Source organism: Chrysoperla carnea, chromosome 3 (genome assembly GCF_905475395.1).
Source record: "Chrysoperla carnea chromosome 3, inChrCarn1.1, whole genome shotgun sequence".
In the NCBI taxonomy this organism is placed as follows: Eukaryota; Metazoa; Arthropoda; class Insecta; order Neuroptera; family Chrysopidae; genus Chrysoperla; species Chrysoperla carnea.
The window spans coordinates 70,459,263-70,477,909 of NC_058339.1; the positions used below are offsets into that span (position 1 = coordinate 70,459,263).

Genomic DNA, 18,647 nt, shown 5'->3' on the forward strand with positions numbered 1-18,647 from the left:
CAAACCATTATGTTTTTTTCTTTAGAATTATAATCAAGGACAACCACTGAGGTATAATATACAAATACTTTAATTCAAACAAAAATTTGAAAAATAACCAATTTATTTAAATAAAATTAAGTGCCTATTTCAAAATTACCAAGAAAATATTCTTAGACAAGTCCGCAAATGAGCGAAATTATAAACCTTAAGTTTTTGTCTAGTGAATTTTTCGTAAGAAAATTTTTCTGAAATATTTTTAAAGATAAAAAATTTAAATTAAGAGCCAATTAATAAATTTCATTAAAACTGTTAGAGGGCAGTACTTAAAATGCATCAAAATTTAAATCTCCTTGGAAATAAAAACAACACTCGTTTGTTTTAAAATTTTCATTACAAAAAAAAATTATCTATTTGCTAAGATAAATGTCATAAACTATTAAAAATTATAAAAAGCAATATTATGTCGTTACAACCAAAACAAAACAATTTTGAAGAAAATTGGCAAAAAATTAATCATACAATTACACAAATATTAACGTCGAAGAAAATTGAAAAGGATATATGGAATGATTGTTTTTTACAAATTTACACATTATGTACAGCATTTCCTGAATGCCATGCACAACGTCTATACCAGGAAACAAACAAATTCCTTAAAACGTTTCTACAAGATTTACGAAAAAAAATTCTATCGAAAATAAATGAGCAATTATTGTTTCAGTATTATACAAAATGGGAGAAGTTTAATGGAGGTATAAAACTTTTTTTTTTTTTTGTATTTGAATTAAAAACTTACAATTTCCTTTGGTTAGTCCCAGGGCCCTATTCAGGGAGGACGAGCCGGGCAACCGACCGGAGCGGCATAAGTGTGGGGCGGAAAATTCTTAAAATATGGTATACAGTTATGTCAATAATCGGGACTCCTAATGAAAAAATAATCGGACAGTTCTAAATTATATTTTGTTTTATTTTATAAATGAATCTTGACACACGTTACAGGATTTGAGTTTTTTAGAATGATTATATATATATATATGTTAGTTTTCGCATAGCAACAGAAAGTAAAAACAGACTACTACTACTAATATAATCGTGATGTTATAGTAGGTAATTTTTCTAACAAATATTACCAGAGCTATTCCGAAAACTGGGATTATATGGCAAAATTCATTATCTACAATTAAACGCTTAAAAAACTCTGAATGTTGTGTTTAAGCGATACTGTACTTATAATACATATACCGTGTACAGGGAGTCCTTTTCTATGTTGACGTCTGCTTGAAACTCGAAAAATAACTTTTATCTATAAAAATACTTCAAGTGAAAAATGTTGGGTGTGTAGGCGCAAATCTTACGCAGACATTAAACGTGACATAGATTTTCAAGATCACTCTAATCCATAATTGGTAATCGATAGATTAACACTTTAAATTAGAAAGTTATTACTTATTAAAAAAGTAGCATTTTTTGTTCGAAACCGTAGAGGTTAGGCAAAAACGGGCTAAAAAGTTTTACCCAAAATTGTTTTTTCGTATCAAAATTTTTTCTGCGAAATCTAGGCACTTTTCGAAAAAAATTTTCCAATAAATCCAATAAAAGTGGTTTGTTTTTCTTTAAAGACTATTTTTTTTCAACTTGAATTTTATTCAACTTGATTACTATCTAAACTCTTCGGTTTACAAAAAAATGTTTGCGTATTTATAAAGAACAACTTTCTAATTTAAAGCGTTCATATAATGTTTGTCAGTTATGTTTTAAATGAACCTGAGTGAGGTTTTAATTGAATTTGAAAACTTCGTATCGAATTCGATGCCGGTTTAAGATATGTCCCTTTGAAACTAATATTTTTCGTTTGAAAAATTTTCCTCGATTAAATTTATTTCGAGTCTCATGTATATGTCAACTTATAAAATCATCCTGTATATGGTATGATTGTAAAGAGCGGCAAATATTTTTTTTGCCCGGTGCGCCTAAATAGCTATAACGGATCCTGCTTAGCCCACTTGTATTTTACTTTAATATTTTAATAAATTTATGACATGACATGTTTCATCTAATATCAACATTTTCAAACTGTAGGTATGAAACACCTCCAAACGCTATTCATTCATTTGAACCAACTATATATAAAAAAAGAAATCCAATCTATATACAATTCATTTTGTATTCCCAATGATAGCAACGAAAATTTAGATAAATATGAAATTGGTGAATTGGGAATACGTTTGTGGAGAAAAATTATCTTAACACCTGAAATCATTAATCAATTAATATCGTTAATCATTCAATGCTTGAAAAATGATCGTGAACAGCCCAAATATTACAATAAATATACTGATGCATATATAATTCATGGTTGCATACACAGTTTTAAAATAATCGATGAATATCATCAAAATAACTCAATTTACAAGGATCTGTTTGAAGAACACTACATGCAAGTATGTGCGAAACATTTCAAAAATCTATCGAAAAACGTAATTAAAACCGGTGATATTATCTCTTATTTAAACGAAGTAACACGTAAATTAGGAGAAGAAAGTTTACGATCGCAAAAATATTTAGATCCTAGTAGCGATAATAAAATCACACAGATTATTTTGTCTGAAATGATTGAAAATCATTTACCTTACATTAATAAAGAATGTACAAAAATAATTAAGAATAATATTGAAGAATTTAAAGAAATTTATCCCCTCCTTAAACGTGTGAATAACGGTTTAGTAAAATTACTAGATATTCTCTATGAATTTATCATAGATGATGGTTTGACGTTAATAAAAAAGAACAATTACACTCAATTTGTTGAAAATGTATTAAAATTACATGAGAAATATTCGAATATAATTGTACGAATTTTTAATAATGATAAAGACTTTCATCGAATATTAGATCGCGCATGTGCACATATAATTAACTATAAAAATGATCCAAAAACAATTTGTAAATCAGCTGGATTTCTTGCAAAATATTGTGATAATTTAATAAAGAAATCAGCGATTTCAACAGAACATGATGAAATAGAATTTACAATCAAGTTAGATAGAATTATTATAATATTCCGATATTTAGATGATAAAGATTATTTTCATAAATTTTATAGTCGTTTATTAGCGAAACGTTTAATCTACAAACAGAGTGATATGAATATCGAAGAATTAATGATAAACAAATTAAAAAATGTATGTGGATATGATTTTATTAATAAGTTACATCGCATGTATACAGATATTTGTTTAAGTTCCGATTTAAATTTTAAATTTAGTTTATATTTAATGTCGAAAAAGATTTATTTGATTGATTGTCATATGAATATTTTACAATCGGGTGCTTGGCCCTTACAAAGCATTTTTGATAATCAAAATTACGTTAGTTGTACAGAATTTCAAAAATGTATTCAAGTATTTGAACAATTTTATAGTAAAAATTACAGTGGAAAAAAGTTACAATGGTTATTTAATTTAAGTATGGTTGATGTAAAATTAAATTATTTAAAACAAACATATTATCTAACTTTATCCACGCCACATTTAATTATCTTACATCAATTTGAGACAATTGATCATTTAACTGTTAACGATATCTTATCGAATACAGCAATGACATTTGACGATATTTTTAAACGACACTTAAATGGATTACTCGATTTAAAACTATTATTACTTGAAAATAATCACACAGAAATTTCAACTGATACAAAATTAATTTTAAATTTAAATTTTTCACATAAACGTACAAAATTACGGATATCACCGATAACACAAAAATTAACCGTAAATCCACAAACAAGGATTGGAGAAGGATCCGATTTAGAAGTTTGTGCATCGGTTGAAAAAGATCGTCAAGTTTATTTACAAGCGGCTATTGTGCGTATTATGAAAATGCATAAACAATTAAAACATAATGCGTTAATTGAGGAAATATTTAAGATAAAATGTAAAGCACAATTTTCACCGACAATTAATTTAATTAAATCATCAATTGAGACATTAATTGAAAAAGCTTATTTGTCACGTGATGAAAAAGATCCAGAATGTTATAATTATAGTGCTTAATATATTGTTTTTTTTTCGATATCATTCTTTCATTTTTGTTTTTTCGTTTTGTATGTATTTCCTTTTCCTATTTGTTATTGAAATAATTTAATAAAATATCTTGCCACTATTATTAACAGTTTTCTTTTTTATACCCTATTATATATATAATATATATATATCAAGGTATACTAAGTTTAGTTCCAAATTTATAACGCTTAAAAATATTGAAGCTATGAACAAAATATTGATATAGATGATCATAAAATCACCTAATTAAACCATTTGCGGTTGTCGGTCTGTCCGTCTGTCTGTCAGCACGATAACTCAGAATCGATAAGAGTTTTCAAGCTGACATTTTTAGAGCGTGCCCAGGACGTAAAAAGTGAAGCTGAGTTCGTAAATGAGCAACATAGGTCAATTGGGTCTTGTAAAATCATTAGAGATAGAAAAAAGTGGAAACATAAAAAATGTTCGTTATAAAAAAATAAACAATTTTTCGTAAACATCACTATTTACCCGTGATGGCGCAAATTAGAACAAAACTTAGGTGTTCGTTTTCTCCAAAACTCTAAGGCAAGGAAAGATATAGGAGTTGAAAATTTGTAGGTAGCTTCAACTAGTGATCTTGTGAAACATTTTCGAAAAACGAAAAAAAATTCTAGAAAACCAAATAAATGACGGCCAAAGGCCATAATTGTGTTGGTTTTTTAAACTCTTCTAATTTATAAAAAAAAAAAATAATGGAACCACTGATATTCAACACTTTCTATACAGGGTATTCCACAATTAACTCAGTCAATTGTTTGTTTTCATTTGTTAACAAGATTATTATGCTATGGTATGCATTAGTGGAATTGAAATTTCGATTTCCTAAAAAAAAAAACTGGTTTCAACATTCGCCGCGACAATTCGCGCATTTCAATGTGTTTCTAAATAAGTGATCTTTACAAAATTTTAAAGCACCCCCATAAAATTTTTGTGGTACAAATCTGTTTAGACGATGCGATGCCACAGACAGACAGTAGACACACATAGCGGTCAAACTTATTACACCCCTTTTTTTTGGTTCCGGGGTTAAAAATAAAGATTAATATATCGCGTTTGGTAAAAAAAAATCAAATATACTTATTGTTTCTCGAAACGAGTATTTACGAGTATGTCTTAGCAAACCTCTTCATTTTCTTTTTTAGAATTCGCAAGAAAATAGAGTTCATATATTTTTTCTCCTCCATTAAGTCTTAACTGTTTATATACATCATGCTTTTGTTATGTAAGTATAACACTTTTTATATAATCATTATTGATGCAGCTAACGTTGTAATGGTGTTATAATAATATAATACACAAAGCTAAACTAACTAAGCTAACAAATAATAATTACTATATAGGGACTTGTTTGTATATATTTTACAAAAGTTCAATGTCCCATTTATCTATTAGTCACGGGTGTAAAGTATAATTTTATGTTTACCTCTCAAATTACAATAATGCATCTATATATCTGTGTTTTTTTTAATGATCATAGTAAACTTTCACTCTTTATAGAAAGAAATTTAAGTATTGTTTTATGAACCAGGATCTAAATAACTTAACAGATTTTTTATCTCTTTAAGATTTGTCTGATGAAGTTCAAGATGAAATATATTTAAAAAAAAAAGTGAAAACAAACAATTGACTGAGTTAATTGTTGAAATACCATGTATAGATAGTGTTGATTACGGAATCGTTTGATTTTTACGTCATGTAAGTAAAGAAAGGTAGCCACACATAGATACATGTCACACACATATAACTGACATTCCCATATAACACGAACTGTATAATTTGCACCTAATTTGAATTCTCACGGGTAAACAGTGATGTTTAAGAAAAAATGTTTCAAACAAAAGTTGTTTATTTTTTTATACGGAACATTTAAACTTTTATTCTATTTCTAACGGTTTACAAGATGGAAGAGTTGACCTATGTTGCTCATTTACGAAATCGACCTCACTTTTTACATCCTTAACACGCTATAAATTTCCGCTTGATATCTTTTTTCGTTTTTGAGTTATCGTGTTGTCAGACGGACAGGCAGACAAACGGAAATGGACTAATTAGGTGATTTTATTAACACTTATACCAAAATTTTGTTGGTAGTATCAATATCTTAAAGCGTTACAAACTTGGGACTAAACTTAATATTCTTACTATGTATATTTCATATATACATAAATATATAGAAAAGATGCATTCTTACTTTAATATAAACAAATTACGATTAATTGAGGGTAAAAGTGGTTATGTTTATTAAACGTATTGTAGTTTATTAAGATTATAAAATGGGCGTTTATTTGAACTAGGAGGTTATGGGTTCGCATTTCAGCAGTACATAATTGTTTAGAATTAACAGAAGGCTTAGTTTATTTAACTTTTGGCTATGAAAATCACCCAAATTTATCTACCCATTAATCCCCCCCACAGTATCCTCTTGGAAAACATTAAAAGTCGGTCAGGCGAAAAGTATGTGTATCTTATCACGTGGTGTACGGCAGTTTGGTTGTTGACGAGGCTACAGCTTACAAGTGGACGCCTAAATCTCATTTTTTTTCGTCAGTAGGCCATGTCTTTTGTTCATCACTTACAACAGTGACAAAAATTACCTACAATCTAAAAAAGATTGAGTTATTAACAAATAAAATAATAGAAAACTACATAATCAAAATACAATAAAATAAAATATTTTGCAAAATAACCACATCTTCAAGGCAATTTTATTACAAGTTGTATATATTCTGTAAAAAAAAAAATAATATGCACTCAAAATAAATAATTAAAATAAAATACATGAATTATTAAAATATGATGTGTTTTATAAATTAATAATTTAAGAATAATAATTATATACATTTTATATTTTTATTTTATAATAAGGAAATGAATTAAAAGAGATACGCAATTTTGATTATAAAATTTATTAGTGAATTATTAGAGATAGAGATAGATATTAATCAAAAATTTTACCTGGAGGATTACTTTTGATGAAAACCGCTACTATTTCAATTCAAGTACAGATATGTTTTTCTAAGAAATCACATTAAGATCTTTTTTATATTTTGGTAATTTGATTGAATATTAAATAAATTAATAGGATACTTGTTGTAACACAATATTTAGAATTATTATTTTTGCTGAGGAAAATCGTTACGCCCGTGTAAGCTAAGCAAAGCACATCATACTTTTATCAATGATATTTATTCTTTCTTATTGTACAACAACCTGTAAAGCTGAAAACATTTACTCTACCGAGATGCGATATTTCGTAATAGGGTATTCTACTATGTTTGAAAAAGTACTTCAAAACGTTGATTTTCCTTATAAAAAGTCACAAAATAATATATTTCTGCAAACTAAACACGCTTTCTTACCATAAAATTAAATTAAATTTTAAACCTGTTTTATTCTCGCAAAAACGCTGTCAGCCATTTTGGTGACGTAATATTGGTAAAAAAACAGTCGTGTATGTAATTATTATATGTATAAATAAAGTTGATGGTAACATAACCTCAAAACCTAAAATTACTATAAAAGCCATCGACGAGAGAACAGATTAAAAGTTCACTTATACTTGCATTTGTGCCTCGTGTCCCTTTTACTCGGTTTTTATCAGAGTTGGTTGAGTTTAAACAAGAAGGAACTACGAACAAAACTCTCTGTATTCGCGTCTCCGGGCGTGCTCTTCAATTCCGTTACCGGGCTACTGCGCGGGCGTCTGGGCCCTGGGGAAGACTAAGCCTTAATTTGAACTCACCCACAGCGTAAACTTTTTTTAAATAGAAAACTCCAGATGTTTTCTTTTCAAAGACTTCAAACATAACAAAAATATTGATATAATTAAATCAGTTATATATGTTTTTATTAATATTAATTGATCCTAAACAATGGTATAATTAATTATTAATTCTTCAAACTATATTTAATAGGTTATGTATGATACACAGATATTTTTGTCAGATAATTTTTTACTAATTTATTTAATTGATGCCGAACAAACAACTGAATGTGAATGCTACAATAAATTAATTGTTTTTCGAGATCTTATCTTTTGAGAATACCGTACGCGAAGAATAATTTCCTACTTGGGATGATCACTTGAAGCGACAAATAAATTCTGTTGAAATACTTTATATAAGATGCGCAATTTTTTTTATGTTATTTCATTTCTAAAATTAACACATTAATTAGTAATTAAGTTTTTCCTTTAAATAAGAAATTATATGAGCATTATAAATTTGAGAGAATTCATATAGATTTTTATCGGTGAAATTGCCTAAAGGAATTGGAAAAATTAATTTTCCAATTCTATACATGTTTGATTTAGTAAATTCAGGATATGAACATAAGACAACTGTTATAGCACAGAAAAGAAACATTTGGAGCTCAAAAATTACGTGAAAAAAATTTGTTAAATTTACCCCAAAACCCTTAACTGTTCGAATATACAGAGTGGACCATTAATCTATACACTTAAATATCTCGTCTTGTAGTTAATCAATAAAAAAAAAAAAAAAAAACTTGCACAAAAGTTGTACAGGGCAAAAGTTGGTGGAGGGCATAATGTTCTGACATCAGGTTAGAGTTAATTTTTGGATTTCTTTATTAGAAATATGTCATTATTGCATTTAATCGAAAAAAAAAACGCTTAAAGTTTATCGATAATTCTAGGTCAAAGTCACAGGCGAATGTCCTCTATTGCCCTTGACAACTTTTAACTAAAGCATTTTTCCGTACTTAGCGTGCTTTCTTTCCATTAAATGCAATAATGGCATATCTTTAAGTCGCATTTCCTACGAAAATGCAAAAATTGTTAGCTTTTTTTTATGAAGATCAATTTTCTAATTTAAATTATTATTCTATCTCTTACCGTTTAGGAACCATATTGGCTATTAAAGAAACCCGAAGACCTAGATTCAATCTGGCCCACCCTGTATGAAGAAGATTTAAAATGATATTAAATTGAGTTCTGAATCTTCAACTAACAGTTAACGGTAACACATCATTGGCTACCTTAAACTTCAATTACACCGGAAGTGCACTAATAGATGATAGATAGTCTTTGCGCCAATGTTATCTACTAAAACAAATGCCACTTGGTCTAAAGCAATTTAGTCCCCTTCCTACCAATAAACCCAAATATATTGGTGTAAGAGTAACAAAAAGTATAAGAAACAACCTCTACGTCTTGTTCCGACTTCCTCCAAGGCTAGCTTACACAGTGCCGACTAGCCACTAGACAGTAACTGGCGTAGAATAAATAATGAGCTATAGTCGGCTGTTTGCACAGGGTCAATGAGATAATTGTTATGATCATTGAATAATTGTTTTATATGGTTAAGCCACATGTAAGAATTATTCTGTTTTTGTTATAAACAACTGAAGTCTGAAATATCTAGAAGAGTATTTTGTTTACGCAACTCAAGTAAAGCAAAACGTAAAAATTATCACGAATATTTTTGAAATAATTAAGATACAATCGAAGAATTTTTAAGGAAACGTTAGAATATTCAAGGGAAAGTCAAGGAATTTCATGAGACATATCCGACTATTTCTCTACTTTCTTGTTCGAAACAAAAACAAATTATATCTACAATGATGTCGCAAATATTTTTCACCAAGTTTTTGCGGTTAAATGTCATAAATATTGTTATTTAACTCATGAAATATAAACAATCAACTTATCTTTAGTGGCAGATTAGGCTTAGGCATATGAAACCTACAACATTCAAGGAGCGCCAAAAACATAAAAATTTTATTTTTGCTGTTAAAATCATTATCGAAAACTGTTGATGTATATAAGTGTAAACTCGCTTTACTCGAAAAGGCCTTCGCGTCACGGAAAATAACATAAATGAATTTTAATATCGGCAACAAATTTTCCGCTAAAAAATAAATATGTATAGAACGGAAAACATAATTTTGAATAATTCCCATTTTCCGGGGGGTTGCAATGAAAAAGTTGGGCCTTTTCGATTTTTCCCTTAGGTTTCAAGTAATTCCCCGTTGAAAAGCAAAAATTTTTCTATCGTGTCTAGTAGTCCCTTAGAATTTGTATAGTTGAGTCAGCCTCGAGTTGGGCTATATATAGTATTATAGATTTCGTTGGAGCTTTAGGCGCCATCACTATTAAATTTCCACTGCTTATCTAAACGGGAAGACACTGACTAACTCATTTCCATTTTCAAAGAAAAGGCTTTTCTAACGATTCAATAAAAACGATAATCAAGATATAAATTTATTCTAAAATTAATTTTCTAATAATAATTTTCTTTTGTTTCAGATTCAATGATAAAGAAATTAAAAGAACACGTTTACAAATCCAAAATAATGAAAAATTTCGAGGGAGTGTAATAATGTTACCTTGAAAAGTAACCGGATTCCAACATCAAGAAATTATTATAACCAAGAGCCAAACACTCAACACAACATTCACAAGCCGTGTATAAATAACAAAAAATGAATATACGAATATCATTAATTTTATTAATTTTTTCTATACAAACATTACTTGTTGAATTGCGACCATCGAAATCATTAGATCAACCTGCCGGCGATTTAGAATGGGAGGCATTATTATTAATACATGATAGTAATCGACCAAAATTTGGTAAGATTACACCCAAGTCAATATTTACGGTACGACCACATAGTACTGTAATGCCACCGTGTGCCGAAGGATATCAATCAGATGCAATGGGTCGATGTGTCACGAAGATTGATCAAAATGCACATTATGAATTTTTGGTGCAGAAATTAAATTCACAAAATTCATTCGATCCGAGCGATTATGAAGATTTGGATGAGGAGGTTGATACACCAACAACGGGACCTTTTCAAATAAATATACCGATTGAGAAGAGTATGGAGAGTGATGTTAGTAATGATGATACTGGAAATTTTACGGTTGTGGTTGCACCTGTAAATGGTAAGTTTTCTTTTAATAGATTTATATGGTACCTACACTTTGTCCTTTCGGCCTTTTTGAAATTCTGAGAATGCTGTTTGGCTTACGCAACGCTAGTTGGGCTGAAAAGTTTGTAAGCTAACATAGTAATACACATTTTTTTGGTAAAATTTGATTTTATTGTTCAACATAGTTGCCTTCGAATACAGCGATTATAGCGGCCATACAATTTTCGATATCATTTTTATAATTCAATTTGTCTGACCTAAAAATAGGTTTCAATTTCGAAGATTATCTCTTCATCGGCGCTAAACCTCTTTCCAGCGAGCATTCTCTTGAACTTTGAGAACAGCAAGAAGTGGCTGGGGCCTGATCTGGAGAATACGGTGGATGCGGAAGCCCTCCGAAGCACAATTCATGCAATTTTGATTCACTCAAAAATTTTAGTAAAGAAACTCTCTTCATGTTTTCATAACACCCAAAAAGATACCTAGAAAATTTTGTTATATATATTAACTCTTCATAATTTTGCCAAGAAACCGAAAAGATTCTGAAACTTATAAAATCAGTATATTAAAAAGTAGTTCTTTCACGATTTAATTATTAGATCAAAATCTTTATGTTTGAATTTTCTTTTCCAGATTTGTCAATGAATTTAACCAGTATCAACAATACACTAAATATCATCTCGTTAACAAAAGAATTGTTAAAAAATTTAACAACAGAGGTCAAAGTAAAACCATTAGAACGTAACGAAACAGTGTTATCATTACTCGACGATTTTCTTCAAAATGATCAACCGGCACCAACCATCGAAAGAGAAACTCAAACTGTTGATGAAAACACTAAAGTTCCTTCTACATCCAACGAAAATAAATCTGTTGAGAATACATCACAAAATAAAAGCGATAATTTTAATTTAAATGATCCTGAAACAATTATAATTTTATTCCACGCACTCCCAAATTCAACATCGTCAAATAATCGTACCACAGTTAATCAAGATGAACTAACTTCAACAACAGAAAGCGTTTCAACGACCACGGAAATTAATTCAACAACAACAACGGATTTCGACGATGCAAAAACAACTACAGAAGATATACCAACATCAGAAGATGATTCCTATGAAAGTGATGTTTCTGTGAGTACAGAATCAATTTCAAGCACATCAGAAACATCAACATTCGAGGAATTTGATTTAATTCGAAATACGTTTCCACATAATGGGGACTTTAAAAATCAATTTTTCCATTTACGTTGGAACGACAGTAGTGATAATGCCAAAACAAAAAATTTAACTAGTCCAGAAGAAACAACAGTTGTTGATCAACAACCTGAAAAGGAAATTGTTAAAATCAATTTTCCAATACCAACACTTAGTAGTAGTTTAATTCCACCTGCCATTTTAGAGAATCAACAATTAGTTAAAACACCAGAATATAATCATCGAAGTCGTGATCGAAACATATTCTGGTATAATCCAATATACTCATCTCAAAGTCCAGAAACAACAAGTGAACGAATTAATAGTAAATATTATTCAACGAATTCACATTTAAATCCATATCGTCGAATATTTCGAAAAACATTACAAGATAACGATCGATTGTTTAACACACGTCGATGGAGTAATAGGTGATTCATTTTTTAAGTCGTATTTTCCCAATGGGAAATATTCGTTTGTATAATTTAATTGAATGGTTGTTTGAAAATTGTCCGTTTGGTTTTATATTTTGTGTGAGTGAAAATGTGAAAAATTTTATAATGTACAAAACAAAAAAAATAGAAAACATTTAAAAAAATACAGTAATTAGGTTTTTATGTTTCATAATTACGTAAGATAATTAAAAAAAAAAGAACTAACCAAACTGTTTCTTTAAGTATTAGAAATATAAAAATGTAAATCGAGTTTTGTCACTTTAGTTAGATCAAATAATTCAAAATAAACCGATCGTAAAATACGAATCTTTTGAGAACGATTAAAACATTCTCAAAGCAGGACAAGGTCTGAAAAAAAATTTTCCTGAAATAGATATATTTTATATTTATTCAAAATAAATATATAAATAAATCGAACTTCATTAAAGATTATTAGTTTATGCAAGTAGAGCTAAAATACAAACACATACCTTTTCAAGTGTTGAGACAGCATAATACTATTAAATATGACAATTGCTTTTGAAAGAATAAGAATAACTGAATTGTAAGAAATTATATACAATTTCTGGGAATCAAACAGGAACATCTCGCAATAAACAATTGAGAGACTTAAGAATTAAGCGTATATTATAATTTTTGTACCAATAAACTAAGCAACAAAAACCTTTAAATTAAAAAGAAAACCAAAAAGTATGATTTTTAATTAATAATAGCCAAACGCGGTGAACTTATAAAAAAGGCGCTTGTAATGGCGTATGACAAAATTTATGTAGCAAAACATTTTCCCGTATAGCAGGCTAATTTATAAAAAGGAATATATTTCAGACCTCCATTTTTCTGAGTTCAGAAATACATATGACGTCATATGCAAGTATTGCTATCTAGGTTAGAGATTTAAAAAATTATTCTACCTATTAACACAATTTGGGTAAATACCTTATTTCGATCCGAATAGTGACAAAACTCGTTTAGGATTTTGTTTTATTGCCAAAATAAAAAACGCACATTAAAAGAAAATAATGATGCATTTTTTAACGAAAGTATTTATAATAATCGAATTCAGTCACCATCACTAATACCACTAAAAATAATAAATGTAGTCATTTTATTAAGCTTAACGATGTCTAAACTCTTTCAAGAACAGCTTTTGTGGTAAAGTGTAGATTAAAAAAATAAGTTTTGTATATTACTGTGTATCAAAATAAATATTTTTTGTTTAAAAATAAATTGTTGATTATATTTTTCTCGAAAAATCAGATCATAGTTTTTATATCGAAAATTTTTTAAGCAAGAACATTTCAAAATAAATTTTATATACAATTATAAATTATTTTCTTCCAAGCTTACTTATCAGAAACATAATATATATAATATGAAACAAAAATAAATTTTAATATTAAAAATGTTTTTTTTTTTTAATTTTTCTTGATACTGTAAATGAAACGCCATATTATCGGTATTTTATCGTCTAGCATTTTGATATTTTCCGTGAAAATTTATTAATTTTTTTTATATGTTCTGAATAAAAATGATTGCTGAAATTTTTAATCATTATATTGTATTTTAAAATTCATTTAAAATGTTATTGTTTTTAAAATTTAGAATAAAAATTTAAGAAAAAGTATTTCAATAATTGTACAAAGTATTTATCATGAATAAATTTAATGTAAATATGTTAAAAATATAATGAAAAAATTTAAAAAAAAAAAAAACAGCCTAGAAAATGATTTTAGTAAATAATCATTTTCTTTTCTAAGTTTGATTTAGCCATGCTAACAACTAGAAAATATCAATCGCCAAAGTTTATGTAACATTTTAACAAAATTATGTCGACTCTATTTTAAAACAGAAATTCTATTTCAATCAAATTTTCACATAAGTCATAATTATAAATTTTTGAGGCGTCACTAAATTAAAAAATATTAAAAAAGAAACACTTTCAGTCTTGTTAAAAAAAACCTTCACCAGAAAGTTTATTAGGTATGCAAATTTTAAATTAAATTTTCTTATCTTCTGAGTAGTTTAAAAGTGTATTTTGTGATAAAATTAATAATTATTTAGTTTCGTATTTTTTAATTATTCTATTCCTCAAAAATTCTTAATTATCGATACAAATTATCACCGATTTATTAATTATGAATTTCGACATGTAAAGTTTTCAATTTTTAATCAAAAGAGATTTGTCATGAATTAATAAAATTGTGATTAAAATTGATATCGACCTATTTCATAACGTGTTATTTTAAATAAACATTAATTTGTTTAAATAACAATCATATCCGTGAATTCATCTCAATTTAGGTTGTTATTAATTAATTATATTATTCAACGATTGAGAACATAATGAAGCAAACGAGTACAAGGAAAAGCATAGTAAAAATTATACTAAGTTTTAAAAAAGTCCAGTATAATTTGAAAGCTTTCGATAAATTCATTTGATACCTGATGTTCTTTTAATATTTGAAAGACCAGGTTTGTAAGAAATCACTAACTAGTAATCACTACTGATTTAATTGTTTTCCGTATCCCTTTTAAGGTACACACGTTCAGTTAGGTTTGTGCATTGAAAATTTATACAAGTTTGCATTATTTCGTTTGAGTATATTAATCAATACTCAAGTGACTTGTAAAGTTAAAATTATTGCGCAAAATTTCCCTGCAGACATTCAAGTTTGTTTGTTTGATCGTACAAAACTTCTCGAGTTTGCATAAACATGTGTAGAATAGTCACCTTTATTCGATGCTTCACTATTTTTTCAATCTTAAGCCACAACATCCTTGAAAATTTACAAATATGGCAAAAAAGAATAAAAAATAAATCAACGTACAGCGATATTTTTAAAAAAAACCAAAATGAAATTGACATAATTTTTGTTATATTAGTTTTTAAGTAAAAAAGCAATTCGATGTGTTTTATTTTGTGTATAAATGTAATTAAAAAAAATGTGTTTCATTAAAGTTAATAATGTGAATGGCCTACTTTATTGTTAAAATATATTTATTTCTTTTTATTTTTTTGTAAATGTACCTAAGTACTTGTAGTATTATGGCCAGTATCGATTATTTAATATTAATATATATATACATATTTTTTATGTACAGATCTAATTATGTAAATAGAATGATTTTAAAATTATATTTTTACATATCTTCTTTTAGGGTTCATAGTAGTCTTGAACCGCGTTCTTTGAGGGTTTAAGGCTCTCTAAATATTACGTTTAAGTGATACGTACGAAATCGCTTAGGTCAATTAATAATACATAAGAACGCTGGTTTCTTGTTCCTTAACGCATAGGTGAATATCTCTATTTCTCGAAAAAATAATCTCATGAAAATTTTTTCTTATTAATAAAATCGGGTTTTTAAAAACATAAACCTGAAGATAGAAAAATTACAAAATTTTTAATAAAAATAAATTTTAGCCCAGCTTTAACTTTTCCGCCAGTTACGATGTGCGAAAAAAGATAATCTTCGTGTGTAGATTAATGATCTTTTAACTGATTTAATTTTAATTCGAACCCTGGACAAGAGTCAGCCTTCTTAAATTTTAGGAACAAATTTAACAGTTTTTCCCATCAAATGAAAACAGACTTTTTGTACAAATAAAATATCAAACAAGTTTCAAAATTCAAAGAGACATTTGAATTGAAAATGTTGTTTGCTACAGCTTTCGTGCTTGTTTTAACTCTTGATTTCGAATTGATTTCTGTTTACATAAAAAGATTTAAATAAACAGTTTTTAGCCAAATGCTAAAAACATTTATATAAATATATAATATATATATGACTGAATATAAATCATAAAAATGTATGTAAATTAACTAAATAGATATTATTAAAATGATGTATTGTAAAATAACTTTCAATTTTATAAAAACAATTTGTAAATATATTCAATGTATAGCATGCATTCAGTTTTTTTATTTCATTTATACCAATATTTCTTTATAAGGTAATCAAATGAGAGATATCAAGTTTTTCATAATATTTGCAAAAAATTCGAAAATTTCAGAATTTTTTATATAAATATTTTGAGTTTTTATGGTAGGTATGATTATGAACGTCCCATCCCATCGTCCCCGATGAACCCACCAGAATCAGCACCATAAATTTTAGAAAAAAATGACATCACCGTGTCAAACAAGTCAGTTTTTAAATTGGAATATAAGTCTGAGATTTAGAGATAGTTACACCAGGAAGCGATTTCTTTCCAATTTTATATATTTAGATTAGATTAGGTAGGTTTGAGTAAGTAGTAGGTTTTAGAAGATATTTGTAACGTGGTCAAGTTTGTATTTATTTTTCTTCAAAGGTGGTCCAGAAGCTCTACAGCTTTAATAAACTTTAGGATGTTCCTGGGCGACATTTCATTTTATTTCTCCTAAATGGAGAACAGTCCATTCCAAGTGATGGTTGTCGTTTGAGAGAAAGATGCTTTCGCATTCACACACAATGTGTATTCCAGTTGCCTCCTGTTCATGGCAAAATATTCAGAGATCTTTCCCGGTGGAATTAATTTTGTGAATATGTTTATTTACTTAACTATGGCCAATAGTGAGCCAGTAAAAATCCAAAAACCCGGCTGCGTTAAATAAAAACTAAAAAGAAATAAACAAGTCCAGTAGTTTACATAGCGACTTGAACAGTCGGGACCCATTATTGGGAAGATTTTAACCGATCTGGATTTTCATGGGTCCGACTGTCAAAGTCGCTATATAAATTAATGGACTTATTTTTTTCTTTTCAGTTTTTATTCAACGCAGTCAGATTTTTTAATTTATTTTTTTTAATGGTGATTTTAACCATAAATTTGTACATACGACTTATATTATGTACATTTAAATTAGTTTGATTTACAAATTTTACACGAATATGGTTTCTCAACCATATGAGACGAATTATGTACCGTTAATGTACCTTTTTAATGAAATGATTTTCCACAAATTGAACATGAATATATTTGATTTGATTGAATACGCCCGTGTAAAAGTAAATTACTAACGTAAGAAAATGATTTACCACAAGTGGAACATGAATGTGGTTTTTCGTTTTGTAAGTACGTTCGTGATTAATTAATATGTATTTTTAATTTTTTAGACGAAAGGATTTTCTACATATGTCACACGTACAAGGTTGTTTTGAAAACGTAAAATTCATAAATCGTCTTTTCGAATTTGGTCGTTAAACTTAACCCTATGAAAGCGTTATCATGTTAACGAAATGATATTATTCTTTTAATTGTTGAAAAATTAGATACCTTATAAAAAATTGTTGATGATATTTGATGCAATAATAATTTGTTTTTAATTGTCAGTTTCATGGCTGTCATTTTTTACTTGGAACTAGTGATGTAACAGATTCTTAGCAAGAAATATTACAACGTACTTAATACTGTATTAAAATGATTTCAAATAAAACAAAGTTTGTTTGTTTTTAAACATTTTTTTCCTATCTTTTACAGTTAATCAAAGGTTGAGTTTTATGTAAAAGTCGGGTTAGACCTATTTTGGTTATTCACGATCTTAAAGTGACTTAAATTTTTTTAATAAAGTCATCCTGTTAACTTTTGCGATTAGCCAACTTGTTAGTAAACACTAGCGGAAATATTTATAATTTCTATATCGTTCCATTATATGGATGCTAATTTCTTAATGTAACAATGTAATAATAATACTGCCTATATTGATAAATAATAATAATATTATTTATTTATAAATACAGGCAATGTTTTTATATTAATGATGAAATCATTGTGTGAAAAAACTGAATAAAATAATGAGACGATATGGGAGCTATAAGAATTTCCGCGAGAGGTTTAAGAACGTTTCTGTACGCAACGAATAACCACAAAATACTTCATGGTCAATATTAAAAATGTATATAAACAAGTGAAAACAAACTTAATTAACGTCATGTAAGTAAAGAAAGAGCCACTCTTAGGTAGCCACACATGCCTACATATCACACACGTATAATTGATAAACCCCATATAATACATACTATATAATTTGCACCCTCACAGGTAA

The 18,647-nt window shown here is 27.9% G+C and overlaps 2 protein-coding genes across 2 annotated transcripts; both read left to right on the top strand.

The window, feature by feature from the left end:
• Window positions 1-2,417: 2,417 nt before the first annotated feature.
• LOC123296215 (cullin-2-like) lies at window positions 2,418-4,037 on the top strand. The gene is made up of 3 exons (XM_044877676.1): window positions 2,418-2,628; window positions 2,857-3,164; window positions 3,537-4,037. The coding sequence occupies exons 1-3, from the start codon at window positions 2,418-2,420 to the stop codon at window positions 4,035-4,037; spliced, it is 1,020 nt and encodes a 339-aa protein (XP_044733611.1).
• A 6,314-nt stretch (window positions 4,038-10,351) lies between these two features.
• LOC123295404 lies at window positions 10,352-12,719 on the top strand. Its single transcript, XM_044876744.1, has 2 exons — window positions 10,352-10,980; window positions 11,601-12,719. The coding sequence occupies exons 1-2, from the start codon at window positions 10,512-10,514 to the stop codon at window positions 12,599-12,601; spliced, it is 1,470 nt and encodes a 489-aa protein (XP_044732679.1). The 5' UTR covers window positions 10,352-10,511; the 3' UTR covers window positions 12,602-12,719.
• The last annotated feature ends 5,928 nt before the right edge of the window (window positions 12,720-18,647 follow it).